Genomic DNA, 22886 nt, shown 5'->3' on the forward strand with positions numbered 1-22886 from the left:
GACTATACCCATTAATAAACCTGAGCCATAACCTCTCATCAAGGACCAAAAGAACAACACTGTTTCCAGTACCTCAACATGCAAGCATATCAGTATGGTTTATTCACTTCTTCAGACAGAAGATGTTAAACATCTATAAACATTCCCTTGGCAGACATTCAGATGAGAAAAGAGTTCTGTAAGAACTTGACAAAAAATATGAACTAGTTAACTTGTCACATTAAGAGTTCCATCTTTCCTAGTCCAGATGATAAATCAAATTTTAAACTTTATTGACAATTAAATGTCGAGCATGAATCAGTACTAAAATTAGTGATTTTAAGTTTTATCCTTGACAAGTTGAAGTCGTGCAGTACAAAACCATAGAAATTTCACTCGAGGAATTTGAGAAAACAGTTTACACATGAAATGTCATCCTATAAAAATCTTAAATCACATTTCTGGATTATACTCTTACCTTTTGCAGTGCCCAGTACCAACTAAGCTAGTACAGGGTCTTTAGGAGATTTTCAATTTCATCTCTCCCACAAGGTCTTTGGAGAAGTACAATTTCTTTTCCCCCTTTCCTTGGAGCTGTGGGAGCCTATTGTTACACTAATTACAGAGGAAGCAGAGCTTGCTGACCAATGAAGCAATTCCGGAGAACCCAAAAAAAAATTCTAGTGGAAAGAATTTAATGATATATGACCACAGAAGGAACCTTGAGCTTGTCTGAGAGGAATGGTATTACCTCTGGTCTCTGGATCAAATCGTGGTAAAACGCATATTCTGCCTCATAATCATGTAAATGAAGTTCTGCCTTCTGATTGGTATGATAATGGTGCTTCGCTTGTGCTGACTTTCCAAATCCAAAGATACTAATTCTATCACAAATTCCTAATGCTAGCATGATAGCTTGCATACCAGAAGAATAATGGAACAAGTGAGAATCATGGGCAGATGCCCATTCATCCAGAGGCTTCCCCATCTCCTCTACAAAATGTTTCGCAGAATAATACTTCACAATCCTAGCACACAAGAGATCAAACCGAGCATCTGTAATTAGCAAAGGAGCTTTGTGAGAAGAGTTGCAGATTGTGTAATCGATGAGATGCACAGCCTGGCAAATGTACATAACAATAGGAACCTTTTCCCCATAGGGATGGCAGAAGCAGCCTTCTCTACGAGCACATAGATGCAGGATATTGCTGTTCACAAAGGAGATATTTGTTTTGGATCCTACATTCCTTTGAAACCCTTCAGTCCTGGCATTGTTCAATCTGATCACAATCTCGTGGCTGTCTATCAGATCTCCATACTCAACCTTAAGCAAAATCCCACTGTTCCCCACAACTGCACAAGAAGCATATCGGCCATTGGAGCTAGGCAGTCCATAATGTTGATCAATAGGACGTTTGACAAGATCGATCAAGTCCAACATGATATCTGGTTGGAACCTTTTATGCCGTGACCAGTCACGTAGGGATTTACGGAAATGCAACCAAATTCTATAGTACTTGGGAGATCGGAGCTGGAATGGTAGTCTACCAGTAGAGGATCTCGTCGGAAGGTCAAAGTGATTGGAACGGTGCCGACCTGGTCTATTAAAGTTCCCTTCAAGCAACTGTTCAATATCTCTCTTTTCGTTTGCCTCATTAAGATCGATTGCTGCAAACTGAAGCAGAGCTGAATTCGATACCCGCATTGGTTGTTCCAGCGATACCCGAAGGAAGCTGAAGCTCCGGCGAACCACAGTTCTGGAGCTAAAGGTGGAAACAATCACAATAAGAGGCAGGAGACTGAAGAGAGGGCGAAAAGGCCTTTTCATTGTAGTAGTAGAGATAGTAGCAGCTGTTGTAGTGGAGATATCGGCAAATCGATCGAAGATCACCGCTAAACTTGGTGCGAAAAAGCAAAAGCTCTTAAAAAGACGCCTGGGAAAGGAAATCTCACCATTTTCTGGAGATATTCTCATCAGAACCAGATGAAGATCTGCAACAAGCCAAAACAAATCATAAGAAGCTCCTTAAACTACTAAACAGAGGCTAAGGACCAAATCCTCGACACTCTGAATCGAAGATCTTGAAGAGGAAACCTCGCCATATCTTCAGAAACTGCGCCGAACTGTGTATGAGAAATAACGAGAAGAAATCAATCAAAACAATACCGCTTCACAAGAATCTGCGACAACTCTTGATCTAGAGAAGGAAAACAAGGATAAAAAAACAGAAAAACAAAGAGAGAGAGAGAGAGAGAGGGAAAGGCCGTCGTTGAATTCAGGCAATTCAGAGACACATCCAGAATCGAGCAGAAGCAAACAAATTTAAAATTAGAGATCTCAGAATACGAGGGAAAACATAGACCAGAGGTCCCCAAGCATAACAGTGACAAGAGACTCGGAGCCGCAATTGAAGGTTAGGAGAAGATTCTGAGCTTCGAAGCAAAGAAACGGCGAAATCCCTAAAAACCCGCACAGAAAGAGAGCTGGCTCTTGTTATAGAACCGTCAAAGGGGCCGACTAGAAAAGGCCCACAGTCCGACAGCCTTTTTTTTTTTTTTTTTTTAAAGGTGTTTTATGATAGTGATCATAGTCCCCAGGACAAGCCCCGTACGTGCAATCAACGCTTCCGCAGGACCAATGGATGATAGTGGGCATGCCAAGACTCGAACCTAGAATCAACCGATTCAAGTGGTGATGGGTTGAGGGCATTTTCACCATTAGGCTATCAACCCCACAGTCCCACAACCCACAATTTACTATTTTGTTTAATCAATGTACCCAATAATACACAGGGTGGTGAAATGACGCCTCCACCTCTCTTGATGCTTTTGATGCTTATGTGTATTCCTCCATTGGCCCCCTATTAGTTAGACACACTAGGGTTGCCTAGCACGCACACAACTATTGCCTAGCATTGTGTTTGCCTCTTTCTCCCCTGGGAAAAGTCCCCTACACATTCGCCAGCTCTAGGAAGCTAAGGGCGAGCCCAACTCTTTAGGCTGTGTGATTTGTTTCTGTCATATAGGATCTACTCCCATGTGTCTATCTCTCTCCTCCCCATGTGAAAAGTAATTGAAAAATTACATGATTATCCATTATTGAGTTTCACTTTACAAAACTACACCTTATGTTTCAGTCAAAAAAAATACACAAGATCAAGTTTGGGTTTATATACCTACCCAATATAGTAATCTTCACTCACCTTCACTCAATCAAGAATGTATATTACTTTTTTTACCCACAACCCTCCTCTTGCTTCTTTGATCGCCCTTCCCTATAATTACCCTACAACCTCCATCCCTCCCCTGCCTCCCACGCCCCATCCTCCGTTGCTATCCCTCTCACCCCACCACATTCTTCTTCAAGACCAACCCGATATCAGTATTGGCATCTCTTTGTTCACCAATCCCCCGTCACCCCTTCTTCATGCAAAACAATGCTTCTCGAAGTACTCTCACCCAACACTCAAATACCAAAGAGAAGAACAAATCTATACAATAGATCACACTCCATCGGAAGCATCACCATGGATTGGCTTCATTCCCAGCCCTTATAATTCCTCCACCCACCGCCTCACCCCATACTCGATCTTCAACGTCGTCAACACAATCATTATCTAATTCGCGAGCTTCACAAACTTCCTGTAAAAATTCAATCCACGAGAAGATCAAAGATTCTTTCACACTAAGATCAGATCTACTCATTACTCATTCGTTGAGGAATCCTTTCTTGGGCGTTCTATCGTCGAATCTCTCCTCAAAGAATCCAAAACTCAAATTTGTGTGATTTTGTTAAGTGAAACAATAAGTGGGTAGTTTGGTAATAAGAAACCCAAATGTGGGTAATGTGGTAGTAGGGGTGTTAATCGATCAGTTCGGTTTGGTTTCAGTAGGGCTGAACCGGTTTCAGTCTACGAATGAGGGAAACCAAAACCAATCCATTAAGGAACTTTGATTTTCGATCGATTTCGGTTTCGATCCGGTTTAGTTTTGGTTTTTCAATATCGGGTGAATATCGATTTAGATCAGTTTATTATCGGGCTTAAATCATAAAGAAATCTTCCATTCATAACCTATAGTGACAAAAGATTTGATAAAAACACTTTAAATTTATGATTAAATCATGTTTTATCATTGTAAAGAAAAGATAACTAATATTAAAATCACAAAATGATTCGTATAATCACTCATTTAAGTATCCAACTAAAGTTGTATAGTGAACAAGGAAATCATTGGAAGCATTTTTACAATTTACAAATCAATTTATCTACTCATAACCTCATATTTATTGATTTGTAACAATTCCCCTTACAATAAAATATATTCTCCCTACTATTGTAAAAAATGGATAATCAATTCACTAATTTTATAATGTCATAATTATTTATTTTTTTGTCGGTTTCATTCGGTTTGGTTTCGGTTTGGTTATTGGTCAGTTCGGTTTGGATCAGTTTTCAGCCGGTCCCAACACATCTCAATTCAAAACCAATCCAATAAGGATCGGTTTGATTTGGTCCTGGTTTTTTCAGTTGGTTTCGATTGGTTTTATCGGTTCGGGCTAGGTTTTGACACCCCTATGTGGTAGTTTTCCCAAAGTAATCTATGACCCTTGTTTTGGGTAGGAGAGAGAGAGAGAGAGAGAGAGAGAGAGAGAGTGTGTGTGTTGGATCATGGGATCACATGGGGTAATGATTACAAAAGTTTCTTTTTCAGGTATGAAAATTTTACTTCATTTTCCTTTAATTCCACTTGCAGCCAAATGGAGCTTTAGATTTCCATCTAAGTTTTATAAAATGATCCCATTGAGAAGTTTTCTTGGGAAGATGCTCTAGATCATCATAGTTGCTTCTTGTGCTGCCTTTATCATTCAGGCCCTTGCATCCAAATTAGGGGTTGGTTGGTCACATGTATGTGATATCTTCATCTGAATAAATTTTATTACTAAGTTATTTATTTATTTATTTTTTTTAATTTGAAGAAAAGAAAATTCATTTAGAAGATAACTAGCTAAGTACATCGATGTCCAAGTTAGTTATTATCAAGATGAAACTTTTGTTAATAACCTTACATGTTGAGTTACACATAAATAGGCAATTTTGTTTGTCGGCATGAGCCAAAAAAAATAGTATAGATAAAAAACTATGAACATCCAGAAGAAGAGGGACTATGCTCCAAGGCCACGAGGTGATTCTACTGTCATAAAGTACATGATCTAACTCCTTTGAATAGCTCCAAATTTTATTACTATGTTATTCCATTAGATTGCGCAACCTAGCATTAATTTCTCTAAAATTTAAACATTTTCCCTCAACCGGATATAAGAGTTTGGGGTGGAGATAAAAGTGGGATCTACTCACCAAAATCGGGTTACATCTATTATGTGACCAGCTTGAGGACAGAGAAAGAGAAGCATTGGCATACATGTGCTGGAGGACTTGCAACTGGGGAAGGGTTAAGCAAGTGGAGAGCTCATATTGACCCAACTTCTCAGAAGTGTGGTAAGCAATTTGAAACCGTTGATCATATTCTTCTGGATTGCACTTTTTCTAGAGTAGTTTGGTTCGGGAGCTGACTCTCTTACTCTCCCCCTTCTCATAATCCTAAACTCCATTGGCTCATAATTCTTGGGGAGATATGAATGCCTCTTCTAAGCAGCAACGTAAGGACACTTCTGGCCTTGCATCCTTCATATGTTGGTCTCTTTGGATGATTCAGAATGATCTATTATTTTATGGCAAAGATCGCACCCTTTTGAAAGTTATTCAATTGGCCGAGACCCACTTGGAGGAGTTTAATGATGCCTTTAGCTCTACTCAACAAAAAAATTCTACAAGGGGGCCTCGGTTGTGTGATTCATAACTATGAAGGACATCCCATTATAGTGTTGTCCATCCAACTTCCTTCTCCTATGTTCTTCAAGGAAAATCCTTGGCCCCCAGACCTAGTCTTCTTTATTGCATTGGAGAAGGTATTGATGACTTGGAGGTGGAATTAGACTGCAAAGTTTTTATCGCTCTCCTTACCACCAATATTCCCCCCCCCCTTTTGATGTGTTGAATATTATTCATGACATTAAGCACTAAGTTTCTTTCTTTAGGAATTGTTCATTCCGTCATATCTCTAGGGAGATTAACAGCATGACTAACTCCTTATCTTGTGCGTGTGTGTCAAAACTTAACCAAACTCCACTCCTTGGATATTTGAAACTTGTAATATGAGAATATCTTACTTTGGATACGCTTGAATAAATAAAAGGTAATTTACATCGCCACCCCCTAGAGAATGCCAATATTATAGGAACACCCTCTCTCTTTCACCAAATTAGACTCAGACCCCCTACCATCAGTCACTATTACAGAATATATCAAGAATGCTGACATCAGCAGTTCATTTTTTTTCTAAATACCATTTGCCCTTAAAAATAATGAAGTACCGAAATTACCCTCATTACTTGTAGTCCCCAAATTGATTTCACCATAGCCCTAACTCACTCTCACTTCATAACGGGTCACGAGTTAGTCTCACTAAGTTGGAGAAGAAGATCCTCAGGGCTTTTCAAATCGACGGCTGCAACCCCCTTCGGGCGTCGATGACTACGACAGCTACGAACCCCCTCCAGCGACTATAGGTATCTCTGAAATTTAACCCTTTTCTTGATTATCCCCAAATTGATTGATATTTGAGCTGCTTCTATTGACTCTCCTTCACTCTGTATCTGAAAGAAAGAGGAGAGGATCAATTTTTAAGGCATTTGATATGAGAGAGAATCCCCACCTGAGGAAGAAGAGTGGATTTGGGAATGGAGATCCACCATTACAGAATCTTTCCGCAAGCTATCTTCACTTTCAACTTTCCCTTCCAGTCTGCGTTGTCTGTGCGACATACACCAACTCTTACCTTTGTCACCTCTCTACCAGTTCACCTCCACCATCACCTCTCTCTCTCTCTCTCTCTCTCTCTTGCTCGCGGCATGCTTTGGGCCTTTCGGGTTTTGGAATTAGCAGGGAAAGCGGCAAAGGTGCAATTTGGGTAAGATGGTCATCTCAGTGAGGTAAGAAGAGGTTTGGGAATTTACAATTTTTGTTGATAAATGTTGTTATTATTAAAGAGTAATGATGGTTTGTATTTTAAAGAAGAGTCTTAACTCATCCAAGTAGAACTAAGAACGGCAGCCAACATATTTTATTATGATTTATGATTTATGATTAGCATTAGGATTGAGAAATTATTCAAAGTATAACTTGCAACAGTGACTAGCAGAACAAGATCACCAAAATAGAGAACGATTAGGGAGAAATTTGATAACTTGTAACGGGGTGACAAGATGGGGAAAAGCATAGGAAAAAAAAAAATAACAAACCTTCTCGCCGGCGACCTAAGATGGCAGCAATGGGAAGTGTACTACTCATCGGCGACAGAACTAGCAACTCGGCTGGAACTCATCAAAATCACAAGTCGCAGGTAGGGAGAGAAGGATAGAAGGAGAGAAAGTGATAAGGAGAAAATGAAATGGTATAGAGGTGAAGAGAGGGGTATTTTTGGGATAATAAGATAGGGGTGTTTTATTCATAAGGGCTAAAAATTCATTTCATAGCATCACTTAATAGAGACTGAAGGTAAGGGGTTTGAGTATAATTTGGTGAAAGAGAGGGGGTGTTCCTATAATACTAGCATTCTCCAAGGGGTGGCACTGTAAATTGCCCATAAATAAATTTACTTCCTACCAAAAATATCTCCAAAATTGGCGTATTGTGGATCGCAAAATGTGCTTCCATAGGTTCAGATTTGTCCCACGCCATCATAGGCCAAAGAAAGACTTGGGCACCATTTGATAACAGTTCGTTTCAGCCATTTCTGTGTTTTTTTGTTTCGAGAAACGGAGAAACAGGAACAAAACCATTTTGATAAGGGCCCGTTTGGTATCATTTCTGTTCCAGAAACGTCGTTTCGTGTCAAAAACGAAAATTTCAGTTTCTGTGTCAAAACACAGTTTTTAAACGAAAAAATGGTGTTTCAAAATTTCAGATTTTTATCGGAATTTCTTTTTTTTTTGTAAAATGGAACGAAACTGGGAAGACGGAACTCCATTTTGGAGTTCCGTCCAATCTCGTTTTTTCAGTTTTTTTTTTCACTTTTTGTTCCAAAAAAACAGAAACGGACCATAAGTGCACCAAACAGAAGATTCCGTTTTTTCGTTCCAATAGAACGAAAAAACTCCAGAAACGTTTTTTTAGAACGATACCAAACGGGCCCTAACTCTATTCTGTTTCACCTATTTTTAGGAATAGAAATAGGAATTTATAATTATTTATGGTTCAAAAAATGGATTTGACGAAACGACTCTCACTCGTTTCGTTGTTTCCGAAAACAATATTCACTCAAAAAAGTAACCCATCCCTGATGAAAATCACTCTTCCATCTTTCGAAAGACAAAGCACAGAAGATGCGACTTCAGCATTTGTACACCTCCTCCCAGCTCCGACTGCATCCACAAAGCAACTATTCCCTCGAGGTTGCAAAGATTCGTTGTGTGATTGTGCTCTCGTGAAGGCAAACGAGTTGTCTTCTCAAGTTGTAGAGATTTGTCATGTGATTGCGCTCCCGTGAAGATGTACTGCTGGAAGTGTGTTTTCTAGAAAAGGCTTTCAAAGAGGACTTCGGAAGCAACTTCTACCTTCGATTGTTCAACCTAACTGCGTTGTGCGACTGGATTAAGTGGGAAGTATTTCAACCGTTCGGTTCCCTAGGTTCCTTAAGGTATGTTAAATTCTCCCTACTCTGAAAACCGTAGAACGGTAGCAGGCCTCTCTACGTTTCCTTTCATTTTCAAAGTCCCTCTCTGAGTTAGGGCTTACAACTATAACCTTCCATTACAAATTGATAGTAGTTCATCTCTCTCTCTCTCTCTCTAACACAGTTCCTTACCCATTAAGAGTTTCGGATTCAACATCGCCGGTCTCTTCCACATCAAGTGCGGCTTCAGCAACTTCTATTCTCGGTATGGTGCCCCACTATTTTCACCTCTATTTCCTCTGAAATAATGGAAATCCAAATTTGTGTTGTTCGCTGATGATTATGGATGATTTATGTGTGTTGGTGCCTTATTTGGGGCTCTATGATGCTAAATTTCAGGGGAAGGTACCTACATATCTCCCCCAAAAATATGCTCTTCACTTCTACATTGAAACATAGTCCGAAGTACTATATTTGTAGCACTATTTTTTAATGAAGGAAAATTGAAAGGTTCAGCAACTGTTTTGGGTATTACAATTTTTAGTTTCAAGGCACAAAGACCCCATTTTGCAAAATAGGAAGTTCATTCTATTCAGATTCAGCCGAAGCATGCATATCCTCTCTTTCAAGTTACCAAACATATGATTAATGATTACAATACAAAGAGGGTTAAATTTTTTTCTGCTATTTCAATTGCTTACAGGTCTGGTTTTGAAATAATTTTTTAGGGGTTAATGCTATGCTTACTTCTAACATAATTCACACTATGTTCTTGTTATAAGTAACTCTCTCTATCCTTTACTTGGCCAATTCTTTTGGAACATTTTTTTACGCTTTTGTTGTTGTATTAGTCACTCTCTATCCTTTATTTGTTGTTCCCATTCTTACGAATAATTGGTTTGCCATCTCCAATTTTTTGAAGCCCCATTTTTCTCATGATAGTAGTGATTGGTCATTTCTTATTTCTGTTTTTATCCTTCCCTCCTCCCACTTCATTATGGTTCTTTTTTATGCTTGGTGAATTTTGTTTGCCACAATTACATCCATGATTTTATTAATAATTTTCAGGTTTGAAATATTTTTGTGGAAGCTATGTTTTATATGTTGCCAATATCTGTGCTTGTCTATTGATAACATGTTAATAAGATGTGAGGTACTCCAATTTTGTGACCAAGAATCATGTGAAGCCTTCACTGTCATATTTATGATTTAGTGCCCTATCTCAATGTTTGACTCCATTCTATGAGTTTGATCCTGTAAAATCTACTTATTATTGATTTCTTAAATTGTAGGATTTCCTGATTCCGCACTAACACTGTTTTAGATCTCCAGCTCTCTGTCTCCCAGTACCTCAAAGTAATATTTGACATCAGTGCTTTGCTTGGAAAAAAAATAAGTGGATTTTTAACATCTCACACTATTTTAGGATTGCATGTTTTATCTCTTGATAGATGATTCTTCTTGTTGTCATATGTATTGTATTGCATTTCAGTTGCCAATATCCTTACCCTTTATTGTTTGATGACTTCATTCGGTTCTAAATTTCCACATATAATTCCTTCTCCATACAATGAATATGATGAGAATTAACATTTGTTATGGTACTTATTAGTAATTCATTTCCTTATATTTCCTCTGTTTGTTTTTTTTTTATATGTCTTATTTTGTTGTTGTTGGTTTTTTTCTAGGTCTGCTTTTCTTTTTCTTCTTTTTTTAGCTTCCCATTTGAATGTATTCGAAACCAATGTTTGAGTGTTGAAATGTAAACATAATGCATTGGATAATTTTACACATCCATTGACCATGAAGCATACTGTGTACCTTTGTGTTGATCCTTTATGAATTTTTCCTCAAATGCAAATTCTATTTATCTCATTCATAGTAGTTAAATTGTTGCAAAGTCATTATTCTCTGTGCTTCCCATTACTGAATAATTTTTGGCAAGCAATTATCTACATGTAAGCATCGAAGATGCCTTGTTGTGTAACCATTTATTCTACATGTAAGCGTCGAAGGTGCTTTTTGCTTCTTGTGCTATCAAGAAATTACTCATTAGTTTCTAGATTAGTTAGGTTTATTTTTCACTTTGCTAGGTGGGTCAGTGACTACTGGATATTACCTTGTTAAATTTGTGGGATTAGTGGGTGGGTTGGTTCGATTATTAACCATGTTTGCCTTCTTTCTGAATATTTTCTAGTATAAGAACCATTTATGTCATTGCTTATATATTGTTTTTCCTTCTTCTTTTTTTAAATATGTTTGCTTAATCAATTATGCATATTCATAGATATGAGATCTCCAAGAACCCCTACCCCCAAAAGCACTACAATAATCTGGAATGATGCTATGCTAAGATCATTCATCAATCATATGGTTGAGAATATGAGAAAATGTTTGAAGACCAACTCAGCGTTCACAAAGATTGGATGGGAGAATATTTCAAAAGGATTAGAGGCTGAATTCAATCGACCCTTTGGGAAGGAGAAACTCCGTAATAAAATTAACAAGTTGTGGAAGGAATATAACAGCTTCAGGCGGTTGTTGGAAACAATTGGATTTGGATGGATGCAAATGCTCGAACTACTATAGTAGAGGATTTTGTATGGGAATCAGCTATTCAGGTATGACCATTTATTTGGTTTATATTTGGATGATTATTTACTACTTAAACAAATTGTTATGATTACATTCTCAATTTTTGGTTTATAGGGAAATAAAGAGTGGGCATACTATGTCTTCCTTGGTGGCTAGAGTTGTTAGATATCTTCTCTGACTCAACTGCCCGTGGGGATAGAGGGTTTTCCCAGTCTACTGCTGTTACTCCTCCATCTACTAACCTTGCTAATGCTAATGATGATTTCCAGGAGATTGATCCTAATGACAGTGAAGGTTGTAGCGGCACACCTGAAAGATCTGCTCCTTCCAAGAGGCAACTTGACAGGACTCCTACGGATCGTATGACGAAGAGTCAGACAAGGGCAATCAAGAACTCCTCTCAAGACTTCCGAGAATTTTTGAAGTGGAGGATGGATAAGGGAAACTCCTCTGCAATTTCAACCATAGTCCGATCTCCTGATCCTATGTATGATGGGCCACATAGTATGATGAATTGCCAGAAGCTATTGGATACTTTGGAAGATATTCCATCAGAGTTGTGCGTCTTGGCTTAGAAGAAGATAGATAGTGATCCTGGTTGGTGCATGTCTTTCGTGAAAGTCCGCCCGGATAGGAGGTTATGGATGATATGACATCTGAAGGAGTTGCCCTGAAGTGGAGCAGTTGGTTTTGGTGAATGATTTTCCAGACAGATGGACTAGTTTTATGGGGGATTGTTATATGACTCTTGACTACTTACATACTTTTCTACCTACTCTTCTTACTAATAGTCTCTAATGTTGACACTTGACTTTTGTTACATGTTGTTAATTTGTTTGATATTGCATGGTTCTGGATGTTCTTGGATTGATGTTTGCCTTTTGTTACCTATTTAATACAGGGTGATCGATATATTATAATATAGACAGGTAATACATATGGTTATGGATTATGATCCTAATAGGATTGGTGTATGGTGTTCTTAATTACTTGTTAAATGATGCTAGGTATATTAGCTTATATACAGGAATGCTATTGATTTTGAATTATGATGCTTTCAGGGATGTTGGCTGATTTTTTTTTTTTAACTAGTCAATACAGGATGGTAGGTATATTAGCATATAGACATAAATGCAAATGGTTGTGTGTTATAATGCTTTTAGGATTGGTGGGTGCTTTTAAATCACATAGAAACGTTATGATATGGAAGTTACGTACAGACAAGTAAGATAATGGTTGTGGATCTTGCTAGGCAGATTTATGGATTTGTTATATTTTTGTTATAACATAATGGTAGGGATATTCTTTTAGGCAAGGTAGTACTTGTGGTCTGTTGAATGTGGTCATAATTAAAGGGATATCAAATGAGCCTGATACCAACATCACAGGGTCATCTAGTGATGACGATGATATGATTATATTATACTAGTTCCAAAACCTGCTAAGCACATATAGGATGTAAGAACCTTTGAATGATAGTAGTTACACGAGATCTATAATGGTAGCTGAGATTCTCGCAGGACATGCAGACGTGTGCAACCGAGAGTTTAGGGTTGAACAACATGTATTTCTCAACTTGCGAGATAGAATGATACATATAGGTTGGTTAGAGGACAGTCGTTACATTCGAGTTGATGAGTAGCTAGCAATGTTTCTCATGATAGTAGGTCAAGGTTTGAGTAATAGACAAACACAATAGAGATTCAATCGGTTCAGATAGACGATTAGTGCTGTCTTCCACACGGTCTTACAAGCTATGCTTCATTTGTCACATAAGACAATCAGGCCACCAAATTTTCAAGTGATACCTCCAGAGATTGCCAAAAATCCAAAGTTCTATCCATATTTCAAAGTAACCTACTATCTCGATTGAAAAAATCTATTTGATTTTTTTTCTTCAAATTTTGATGCTCTTTAGACAATTAGATGGACTAACCAATGTGGACTCAAAACTAGGATTGCATTGGTACTATTGATGGCACTCATATAAGTGTCATCGTACCTAGGTCGGAGGAACATTAACGAAATTGGAAGGGTATGATCACACAAAATATTATGTATGCATGTTCATTTGACATGCGATTCACGTTTGTGTATACGGACTGAGAAGGTAGTACACACGATGCCAAGGTTTTTGAGAAAGCAAGAACAAATATCACCCTAGGGTTTCCTCATCTGCCACCAGATATAAATATCTTATGAAATTATAGTTGTCATTTCATACATGTATGATATGGAATTTATGTCTAACTTATACATGTTTACATATTAATTCAAGGCAAGTATTATGCTATTGACTCGGGCTACACAAATCAAATGGGGTATTTGGTCCCATTCCATTGAGAAAGGTATCACTTACAGGATTATGGTGAGGGTAGACCTGGGCCTAGAACAACGAAGAAATTGTTCAATCATAGACACTCATCATTACGGAATCTTATTGAAAGAACATTCGGTGTCTTGAAAAATAGATTATAAATTTTAAGGAGTATGAAGGCATATGATATTGAACATCAGACAAGAATCGTAGTCGCTTGTTGTGGGATCCACAATTACATCAAAGAACAGGCAATCCAAGATGAGTTATTTAATGGGCTTGGAAGTGAACAACCTATGCAAGACCCTATGAATCCCGATCCTCAGGTGTACCATTCTTCAACATCTGATACGTCCTAGAGACGCTCTAAGAGACAAATGTTCTATGTACGCCTAAATATAGCCAATCAATTGGCTATATCGAGGAGAATGGCTACGATTTCATAGGTGGATCATAAATTTTGCCAATCACAGTCGGAATTTGTTATATGTCTCACATGTATTGAGTGATGTAATTGGTAGGATCTGAATTTATCTTACTTGGGTATATATGTTGTAACAACATTATTTAAATTTTATGAGTGTTGTGTTACCATATACTGTTGTAGAATTTGATTATATGTTGTTGCTACTAATAAGATTTTATCCTTACATGACACTTTGGTCTGCAAGGTAGTAATTGTGTTCTACAGATATCTTCAAGTGACATCGTGTTGGCTATGTGTGAATTTTGTAATGTTTTGTGCGATAAGTTCACAATCAAATAAGGGCCTAATAGTGGTAGAGCATATTTCAAATGTCCGAGGCATAATGATTTTTTCATGTGGGTAGATGAATTTTGATTATGTGACTATGGCGAAGGACAATGTAAGGTACGCGTCACGACGACATCAACGAACTATAATTATTGATTCTGGTGGTCTAAAATCAACTGGGGTATAAATTTATATACTGTTACTTAAAGTACATATTGTATAGTTTTACCCTTTATTGACGCATTAATTCACTTAAAGGTACTAATAGGCCCAAGATGGATTTATGGTGAAAGCAGTGCCTCAACTGCACTTTCATCTGATTGTGCGGGAAGTTCGATGATTGAAGGCAACTCTTCTTCATCGGCACCAACCTCTGATTTTGTGAAGGGGTACTTACAAAGAGTAATCAAAGATAAAGAGGAGAAGAGCAGAGTATTAACAAGCAAGATTGAAGTATCTAAGAAAAAGAGAAGGATATTTATAGATATCTTAGATGCAATTAATGAGTTGGATATAAACAAAGGAGGTAGTTAGATGGTCATGACAGAATTCTGAAGTTGATGTTACACATTTGACATGGTGGGAATATTAGAAATATATAATATCTTGTATGTTAATATGTTGTAAAAAAAAAATTGACATGTAAGATAAAGTGTGGAATTTTGGAAGGTGGTTCGATCGCTTGTCTCGTATTTAAAGTAAGAGTTATGACATTCCTTTAAAAATTATCATATTTTGGCAATATATTGATTTAAACAAACGAAAAAAATGCGAGAAACGTTTTCAGAAACGACATTTATCAAACACCATTGCATGTGGGAAATGTTTTCAGAAATGACATTTATCAAATACCTTCAATTCTGTTTCTACCATTTGTTGAAATAGAAACAACAAAAACGTTATCAAACAGTGATTGTGAAAGTTGAAAGTTTCCTTCATGTTCCTGATGGAACCTATTTTCTATAGGCTTCCAAGTCAATGATACCTCAATACAATTGGTATATGTCAAAGTCTTGCCACATTAATCCATTTCATAATGGGCCCCACACCCATGTCACTGCCCAACTGATCATATTGCGACTCAAAAAAGTAAAGAATTAGGGTTGAGGCCCAGTCTCAATCCAAGCAGTAGAAATGGCTTGGGGTCAACAACCCCAAGCCAACCCAAGACTAGATAGGTTTAGGGTTGATAATTTCTTAAATCCAGAATCTGAGCCCGAACCAAATCAAACTGAACCATGGTAATTCACATTCACTGGTTCATCATCCATACGAGAAGAAAGGAAGATTTAATTTTCTTTTGCTTCATTTTTCATTATAAAATTATGATAGGTATAGAATCGAGTAAACTATCTACTTCTCCTTTGGGGAAACCTATTTTTACCATCGTCTTGGTCCTATTCACTGTTTAAACCTTCTTACACGCTGGGTCATTTGTGAGGCTTCTCAACCAGACTGAATCTGCAGTAATTGGCTCATCATCATCATTCCTATGCCAACTCCATAATGCATAACTTTCATTCATCACCTGCAATTCACCATGTCCAAAACTTGCCTCCCTAAACACTGATATTTTGGGATGTGGATCGATATACCTGTCAAGTGTGTACATAGACATGAATTAAGATAACAATAATTACTAAATTATGTAATTATAATAACTCAATGATTGATTTATGTATCTATTTCTCTCGTTTTTTTTTTTTTTTTTTTGACTTTCAAACATAGCCTAACTTAGGACACGAAAGGAAGAAATGGATCAACTTACTTATTAGCAAGGCCTTCGCGATTACCACCATCACCAATAGTGATATGCACTGGACCACAATTATTAGCTTGACCTTTGTGAACACGAGTCTGGACATTTAAGCTATCAAACAATAAGATCATCGATAGGAAAGAGAAGAAAAAATAATAATGAAAGACCAAAAGATAATAATAAAATTAAGGAAAATATTTAAGACAAGTTAAGATGGGAAAAAATTCTTGAGCTTCGTTGAATATATTAAGACTGTGTTTGGTAGTCATTCAGTTCCAGAAACGATGTTTCATGTCAAAAACAAAATTTTAAATTTGCATCAAAATGCCGTTTAAAAATAAAAAAATGATGTTTGGTGAATCTATTTCAGAGAATCGAATGAGGAAAAATTAATAATAAAATTAAGAAAAATATTTAATTTAATTTATGATGGGGAAAAATTCTTGGGCTTCATTGAATATATTAATCATTCATAAAAATAGAAAGAGAAGGAGAAGATCTTACGAAACGTTCATAGGCATGGACATGGCCGGCGAAAACAACATCGACACGAGCATCATAAAGTAATCCCTCCATGGCTGCCCTCATGCCGTAGGATTGGTATTCTCCTTGGTGAGCAGTGTTCGAATTATACCAAGGGGCGTGAACGAGAGCCACCAGCCATGGTGTTTTCTTTCTGTCCACTTTAGCCAAGTCAGCCTGGAGCCAATTGTACTGAGATGTCCCAGCTTCGAAGTCAGTGTAAGACCCCAACATAAGAACGTGGACCCCAGCAACCTCAAATGAATAGTAGAGATTGGAGTCCGACCCACTCTCCTCGTACGGCATACGCCACCTAGTGTTGTAGGAGGTGAAAGAACGAGGGTGGATGATAGGAATCTTCTCCACCTCGTGGTTCCCTTGGCTCACCATCCAAGGACGTTGGCTGGCCAGTGGTTCGACCAGTTGGCCGAACGAGTCCCAACGCGGCTGGTACATGTCGGCGTAGGATAAATCTCCCGGCAGCAGCAATACATCGTATTTCGAACCGGAGATGTGGTCCAGGGTTGATTGTGTCCATTCCGTCTGTCCTAGATCGCCTGCCAAAATAAGAAAAATTGCAATTGTGATTTCGCTGGGCCGGACTAATCCGGTCCAGATAGGCCCAACCGGCTAATGAGCTATGAACCGTTACAAACTTACCTACGACAGCAAATTTGATGGGGAATTGAGCCGGCGGGGTTTTGAAGGTGAATTCACGGTCAACGTTATTTAAGCCACAACGGTAATAATAAGATGTATCGGGCTTGAGGGGGCCGATGATTACTTCATGTATTTCTCCAGATTCATACACCAAATACTTATACGAATTCGTAGTTCCGTTTGCAACCCAGGTATTCATTCCGGATGATGTACCGTATTGTACGGTGGATGGAGTCCCAAAATCTTCTGTGATCCAAGATATTCTCATCTTGTCCGAACCAACCAATGATATATGCACCTGTAAAACATGCAATAAAGGTCACAGACTCACAAACGTTTGTAATATAGGACGGAGGAATCCTACTGGTATGGTGTAAGGAACGCATAGACACAATCCCTATTTTCAGAAAACAAAGACGTCTTTTCACAGCCCTTCTATGTTTGGGTGTTCTTCATGCGAGATCAGCAAAATTATTTTCCTATAATGTACTACGCAAGAGATCATCTTGTCGTGTGACAACTACACCAATGTGAAGACTAGTGGGAGAATCATGTCTTCCTGCATAGCCACAAACTAATAATATATTGGGCAAGGAGAACCTTGTCCACTTGCATAGCCACTGCATAATACAGTCTTTTCGCACTTGCTTTTTACATAGGTGGGCATGGTTCTTTTCTCCTAATAGGATGTACCATTTATATTTTGCGATGGATCCCATTTGCCGTTGATGTATCATAATACAATCATTATGATTAGTAGTTTCAAAAAGAAAAAAAAAAGAAAGAATCTTAATGATTATTAGATTCTACTCATTTTTTTTTTTTTTTTTGTATTACAAAAACGCATATCTTAAAGAGAAAGATATAATAAGACCACTAGGAATCTAGGAAAATTAAGTTTCAGACCAAACTGAATTCTTTTGTTTAATACAATGCTTTAAAAATTATATTAAAAATTGAAATTTATGGATAAAATAAAAGAGAAAATAATGCTATAAGAAGTAGTAATATCAAATTTTACATTTTTCAAGTCTATCTAATGGTTAGAATGACCAAACTATTTTTCATGCGACGAAATAAGTTATGCAAGTGGGAAAATCTCCCAACCGAATGTGTAGACACTTTCTTTTACTTATTTTTCGAGTGCAAATTCCAAGTATAAATTGAAATTAGTAACACAAGATATATAACACAAATTTAAAGGATTGTATAATGGCATTAGTTTTCCATTTCTTCTTAATGATACGTTACATCCACAAATAGTAACGAAGAAACTATATATCTAGCAAAGTAATGAAAATGCAGCACCGAATTAGAGATTTTTTTTTTTTTTTTTTTTTTTTTTTTTTTTAGAGGGGTGGTGGGTGGGTTTGTAAATAACAATGGAGTAGAAAAACATACCAAAGCATATTAACAATTATTTCATCAATGTAATTTGGGAGAAGTGATATTATATGATGATGTTTTATGGGAAAATTTCTATTACTCAACCATGTTACCATAAGCTCATTCCATAGCAAGGCTGATCTCAACAAACTAACCAACACATGGGTCTTTTACCTCTTGGATTATTTATATTGAACTTTTGATGTGGAAACCAATCATGTCTTAAGATTTTAGTTTTTATAACTACTTTTCAATGACCATCAGTAATTTTTTCTAGAAAAGATCTATTTTAACTAAAAGCATTTTTGTATAATTTATTGACTGACACCATTTTGGCTAATTAGTTGTATATTATGTATATGCATGTCTTATATATTACAAATAATTTTCCAACTTAGATATACCTGTAGTGGATGTATCATTATTTATAATATATATATAAAAAAAAATACATGTATATTTACAAAAGCTTGCAGACATAAATAGGTGGATTCATGTGCCAAACACCAAGCCTATTTCATTGTATGCAAGTTTCAACTTATGAAAGTCAAGTTTGTCTTCATAATGAATGTTCTAAGCAATTATTGTGAAAATTTCAATAAATTTAATTTTTATAAAAAAATATATGTTTGAGTGAAATATGAAATAATATTCTTGTATTTATTTATTTATTTTTTTGATAGGTAAGGAGGGAAGTAGGTAATAACTAGGAGACTCGAACTCAAGACCTCCTAGTGAACATGGGTTTTTTTCATACCACAACTCACCAACTACACTAGGCAGTTGTTGTTTTCTTATAACTTATTAAAACCATCTATGCAAAAGGATTATTGGGTTGAAATTTAACATGTGAATAATGTACCTTAGGTTTACCTATCAAAAATTTTCAGCCTCATTTGACCAACTACAAGTAGAATCAAGGATGTGGTTCATAGAAACCTTCTAGACTTGTAGTCTCACATTTCTATCCAATTTTTTGTCACTAAGTTCTAATAAGAAAGAATTTGAAAGTGATGAAATGTCACAGGGTGGTACTCTATCATGTAGGAACATAGATGCTCGTCTAAATTCATTCATCTGGAAAGGGAGAATAACATTTTCGCAAAGACTATGTTTAGAATGCATACTAGGTCAACAATGGATTGCAATAAATTTACAACCTTAGTTTTTCATCCATGATCTTAAACATCTAGACCCACTATTTATATAACAATGTTTAACTCACGTTTTCTATCTCAACATTTTGTTTATCCTGAGCACCCACACCTTGAAGATTTCAACTCTAAAGAGAATGAACTATAACACTAGGAAAAAGTATTCATTCACCGCTTGGTGAAGGGAGAGAAAGTCCTAATATGACCCCCTCTCTCCCCATATATCTCTCCCCCTATTGTACGGTGTTGATGTGACACGACGAATTGATGCCCGTTCATCATGGCCTCAGGGAGACCTCCCCCATAAAGCTCTACATTGAAAGTGTTTGGAATCATTAGTGGATGTCTTAAAATTAAAGTTATGTCTGTTATGATATTTTGAAATGTATTATCAACCTAGAATGCATACCAAATATAGCCTAAAAGTCAGTATCAGTTATCACCTAAAAAAACCACATTGTGATGCTTAATTGTTGATGAAAGGTCTTGATTTCTCATATGTGCACAAAAACTGATTAAAGGTCTTGATTTTTTTTTTTCTCTATCTATTTAAAGAGAGAAGGTTAGGTAGATCATTGGCTTTCTTAGAGGTAGTGGTCAACCAATGGAAGGATTGAAATGAAAAAGACATAGGAAACATTTCCAAGAGTGGAAGAAAAAAGAAGGACACAGATTTGAGTATACCACTAGTATACCCAATCTTTTCATTAATTTTTTTTTTTTTTTGATACAATCTGTTTGCCCATATAAATTTCAAATAGAGGTATATAAATTGTGTCTATTTTTCTTTCCTTTTGGTAAGGCACAGTGTGTTTAATCTTTACACTAGCGAAACCCAAGAATCTAAGATACCAAGCCGAGTGTGTAGGAAATCATACGCCTGAAGACGAAAAAATAAAATAAAAAGTTTGTAGGACAAAAAACCACTTTCGGTAATAACGCGTCTGGATAAGTCTAAGATACGAAGCTGGGTGTGTAGGAAATCATACCCTTGAAGACAAAAAAATAAATGAAAAAAAAAAGCTTTTAAGGATCGTGACAAAAAAGCAACCCAATAGGATTTCAAAGTGAGGAGCATGGTTTCCAAGTATAGGTCGTAACGGATTGCTATCAGTTGAGTTCGATGTTCGATCCTTGATCGATCCGTATTGTTATTCTGTATCATGTGAGGAGTGAGTCTCTCTCTAATCATTTTTTCAAGTGTGTAGCGAGAATAGAAACTGCTTGAAGTTGATACCACTATTACAGTCTTGAAAGAATTCAATCCCTTAAATCGGTTTATAAAGTGTAGGAACCCAAAGCCATATCAATCCACATTAATTTTCATAGAAAGCCTATGTGGGATCAACCTCATAAACTGATATGAGATCATAACATGAACATAGTAAATTAAAACAAAAACTACAAAAACAAAACAAATAGTACGCGTATTAAACGTTTTGATTTTCTCTTATCAAAGTGAATCGTTTTGATTTTTAAAATACAATACAAAAGAAAAGACAATAAACACACATAAATAGAGAAATTATTACCTAAATCCCTCCATCGTTAAAAGCAACTATAACATCTAATAATATCCATCGTCTATTCTAAAAGTCAAAATCCAACCAAATTTAATTGAAAAATTGAACAATTTTAAAGAACTGTGGAGTGAATCAATTCCCCTCTAGTAACGTTTCTTCACGTTACTTTTCACGCTTTCGGACATGTGGCAGTCGGGAGTCTGGATTCTCCGGACTCTGGAGGACTTAATCCGGACTTCTTTTTGTTTTTAGGTAAACCTATCCGGAATTCCGGTCTCCTTTCATTTTCATCTTACTGTGGACTTCCTTGGAAGCGTGAATGACAATGTGAGTGAAAATTTTGTAAAATTTCAGAGGCGGTCCTAAGGATTTCAGTTGGAAAAAAAAAAAATTTGAGAAAAGCATTAAGGAATGATACAGATCTAAGAAACTAGAGAGGCGAGGGTAATGAGTGGTTAAGAATAGTACCTGTTGGGGTGAAGACCGATCCACTTTTAGGGATGGAAGAATGGACAGAGTTTGTCGAGCAGGAGGGCGATTGTAAGAAAGAACGCCGCGATAATATCCGGCAAAGACCAACCAGAACATCAGAGCCACAAAGAACACTCGAATTGCCATGGACGTAGACCACCAGGCGGAGACGACGAAGACGTTACTCCTGCGGAATAAAGAGGGCATCCAACGCGGTATCACTCCACCATCAACAACCCTCATAAGGGCCTTAGCGTTAGCTTTTTTCTCCTATAAATAATAATGGAAAGAGAGCACTGCTGAGAAGGAAGATGAACCAGAAATGTGTGAATCCAAATATATTATTTATCCTCATCAATTACTTCCTCATCTATCTCTCTCGCTCCTCTGTCTGATTTGTTATTTATTTTTTCCCGAATTTCGAAAAATCTCATCAATCACACCTGATTTTACGTGGGTTTTTTCTGTATTTGACACGTGTCAATAAAACTACGTGGGATATTCTGAGACTTATCTTCATCCCACACTCAAAAATTTGTGTGACGGTTGGACTTGGGAGTTTGGGACTCAATGATGAACCAACCCCATTACTCTCATCTCCGAAAATAAATCAGTTTCCACTTTCCACTCCTTGTGGTGGAAATCCTATTCCCGTTGATGTTTTTTTTATGCTTTTGTTCGTCATTATGTGTTTGGTATAGGAATCACATTATGGGGAATTTTCTTTTATATAATATATTATTTAAGAGGAGGAAGGAAGAATCATGTTAATTTGATATTGTCTATGTCTAGACAAGGGCTGTCAATGGGCCCAGATGACTCGGTTTTGATTTGAGTTGAGTCGGTTTTAATGTGGAAATGTTAAAATCGAAATCGAATCGATAAGGAAATTTCTTATATCGATTTGCAATCAGGTTAATTCCAATTTTTTATTAGATTTGGATTCGACTTTCCATATATATATATATATATATAAATATAAAAGAGTGATTTACATGCTCTTCCTCTGTATTTTGTTTATATTACATCAACC

General features: G+C 36.9%; 2 protein-coding genes across 3 annotated transcripts; both read right to left on the reverse strand.

The window, feature by feature from the left end:
* Nucleotides 1–348: 348 nt before the first annotated feature.
* LOC122057937 (beta-1,6-galactosyltransferase GALT29A-like) lies at nucleotides 349–2440 on the reverse strand. 2 transcript variants are annotated; one of them, XM_042620310.1, is made up of 2 exons: nucleotides 1933–2440; nucleotides 349–1742 (listed from the first exon to the last, which is right to left on the reverse strand). In XM_042620310.1, exon 2 carries the CDS (start codon nucleotides 1682–1684, stop codon nucleotides 674–676), a length of 1011 nt encoding a protein of 336 aa, XP_042476244.1. In that variant the 5' UTR covers nucleotides 1685–1742; nucleotides 1933–2440; the 3' UTR covers nucleotides 349–673. The 2 variants fall into 2 exon arrangements, with proteins under 2 accessions (XP_042476244.1, XP_042476238.1); XM_042620304.1 differs by having other exon boundaries at nucleotides 349–2440.
* Nucleotides 2441–15601: 13161 nt separating this feature from the next.
* LOC122059381 (probable purple acid phosphatase 20) lies at nucleotides 15602–22232 on the reverse strand. The gene is made up of 5 exons (XM_042622121.1): nucleotides 21851–22232; nucleotides 17320–17617; nucleotides 16642–17216; nucleotides 16147–16235; nucleotides 15602–15973 (listed from the first exon to the last, which is right to left on the reverse strand). The coding sequence occupies exons 1-5, from the start codon at nucleotides 22094–22096 to the stop codon at nucleotides 15787–15789; spliced, it is 1395 nt and encodes a 464-aa protein (XP_042478055.1). The 5' UTR covers nucleotides 22097–22232; the 3' UTR covers nucleotides 15602–15786.
* Nucleotides 22233–22886: the final 654 nt, after the last annotated feature.

Source organism: Macadamia integrifolia, chromosome 2, assembly GCF_013358625.1.
Source record: "Macadamia integrifolia cultivar HAES 741 chromosome 2, SCU_Mint_v3, whole genome shotgun sequence".
NCBI lineage: Eukaryota > Viridiplantae > Streptophyta > Magnoliopsida > Proteales > Proteaceae > Macadamia > Macadamia integrifolia.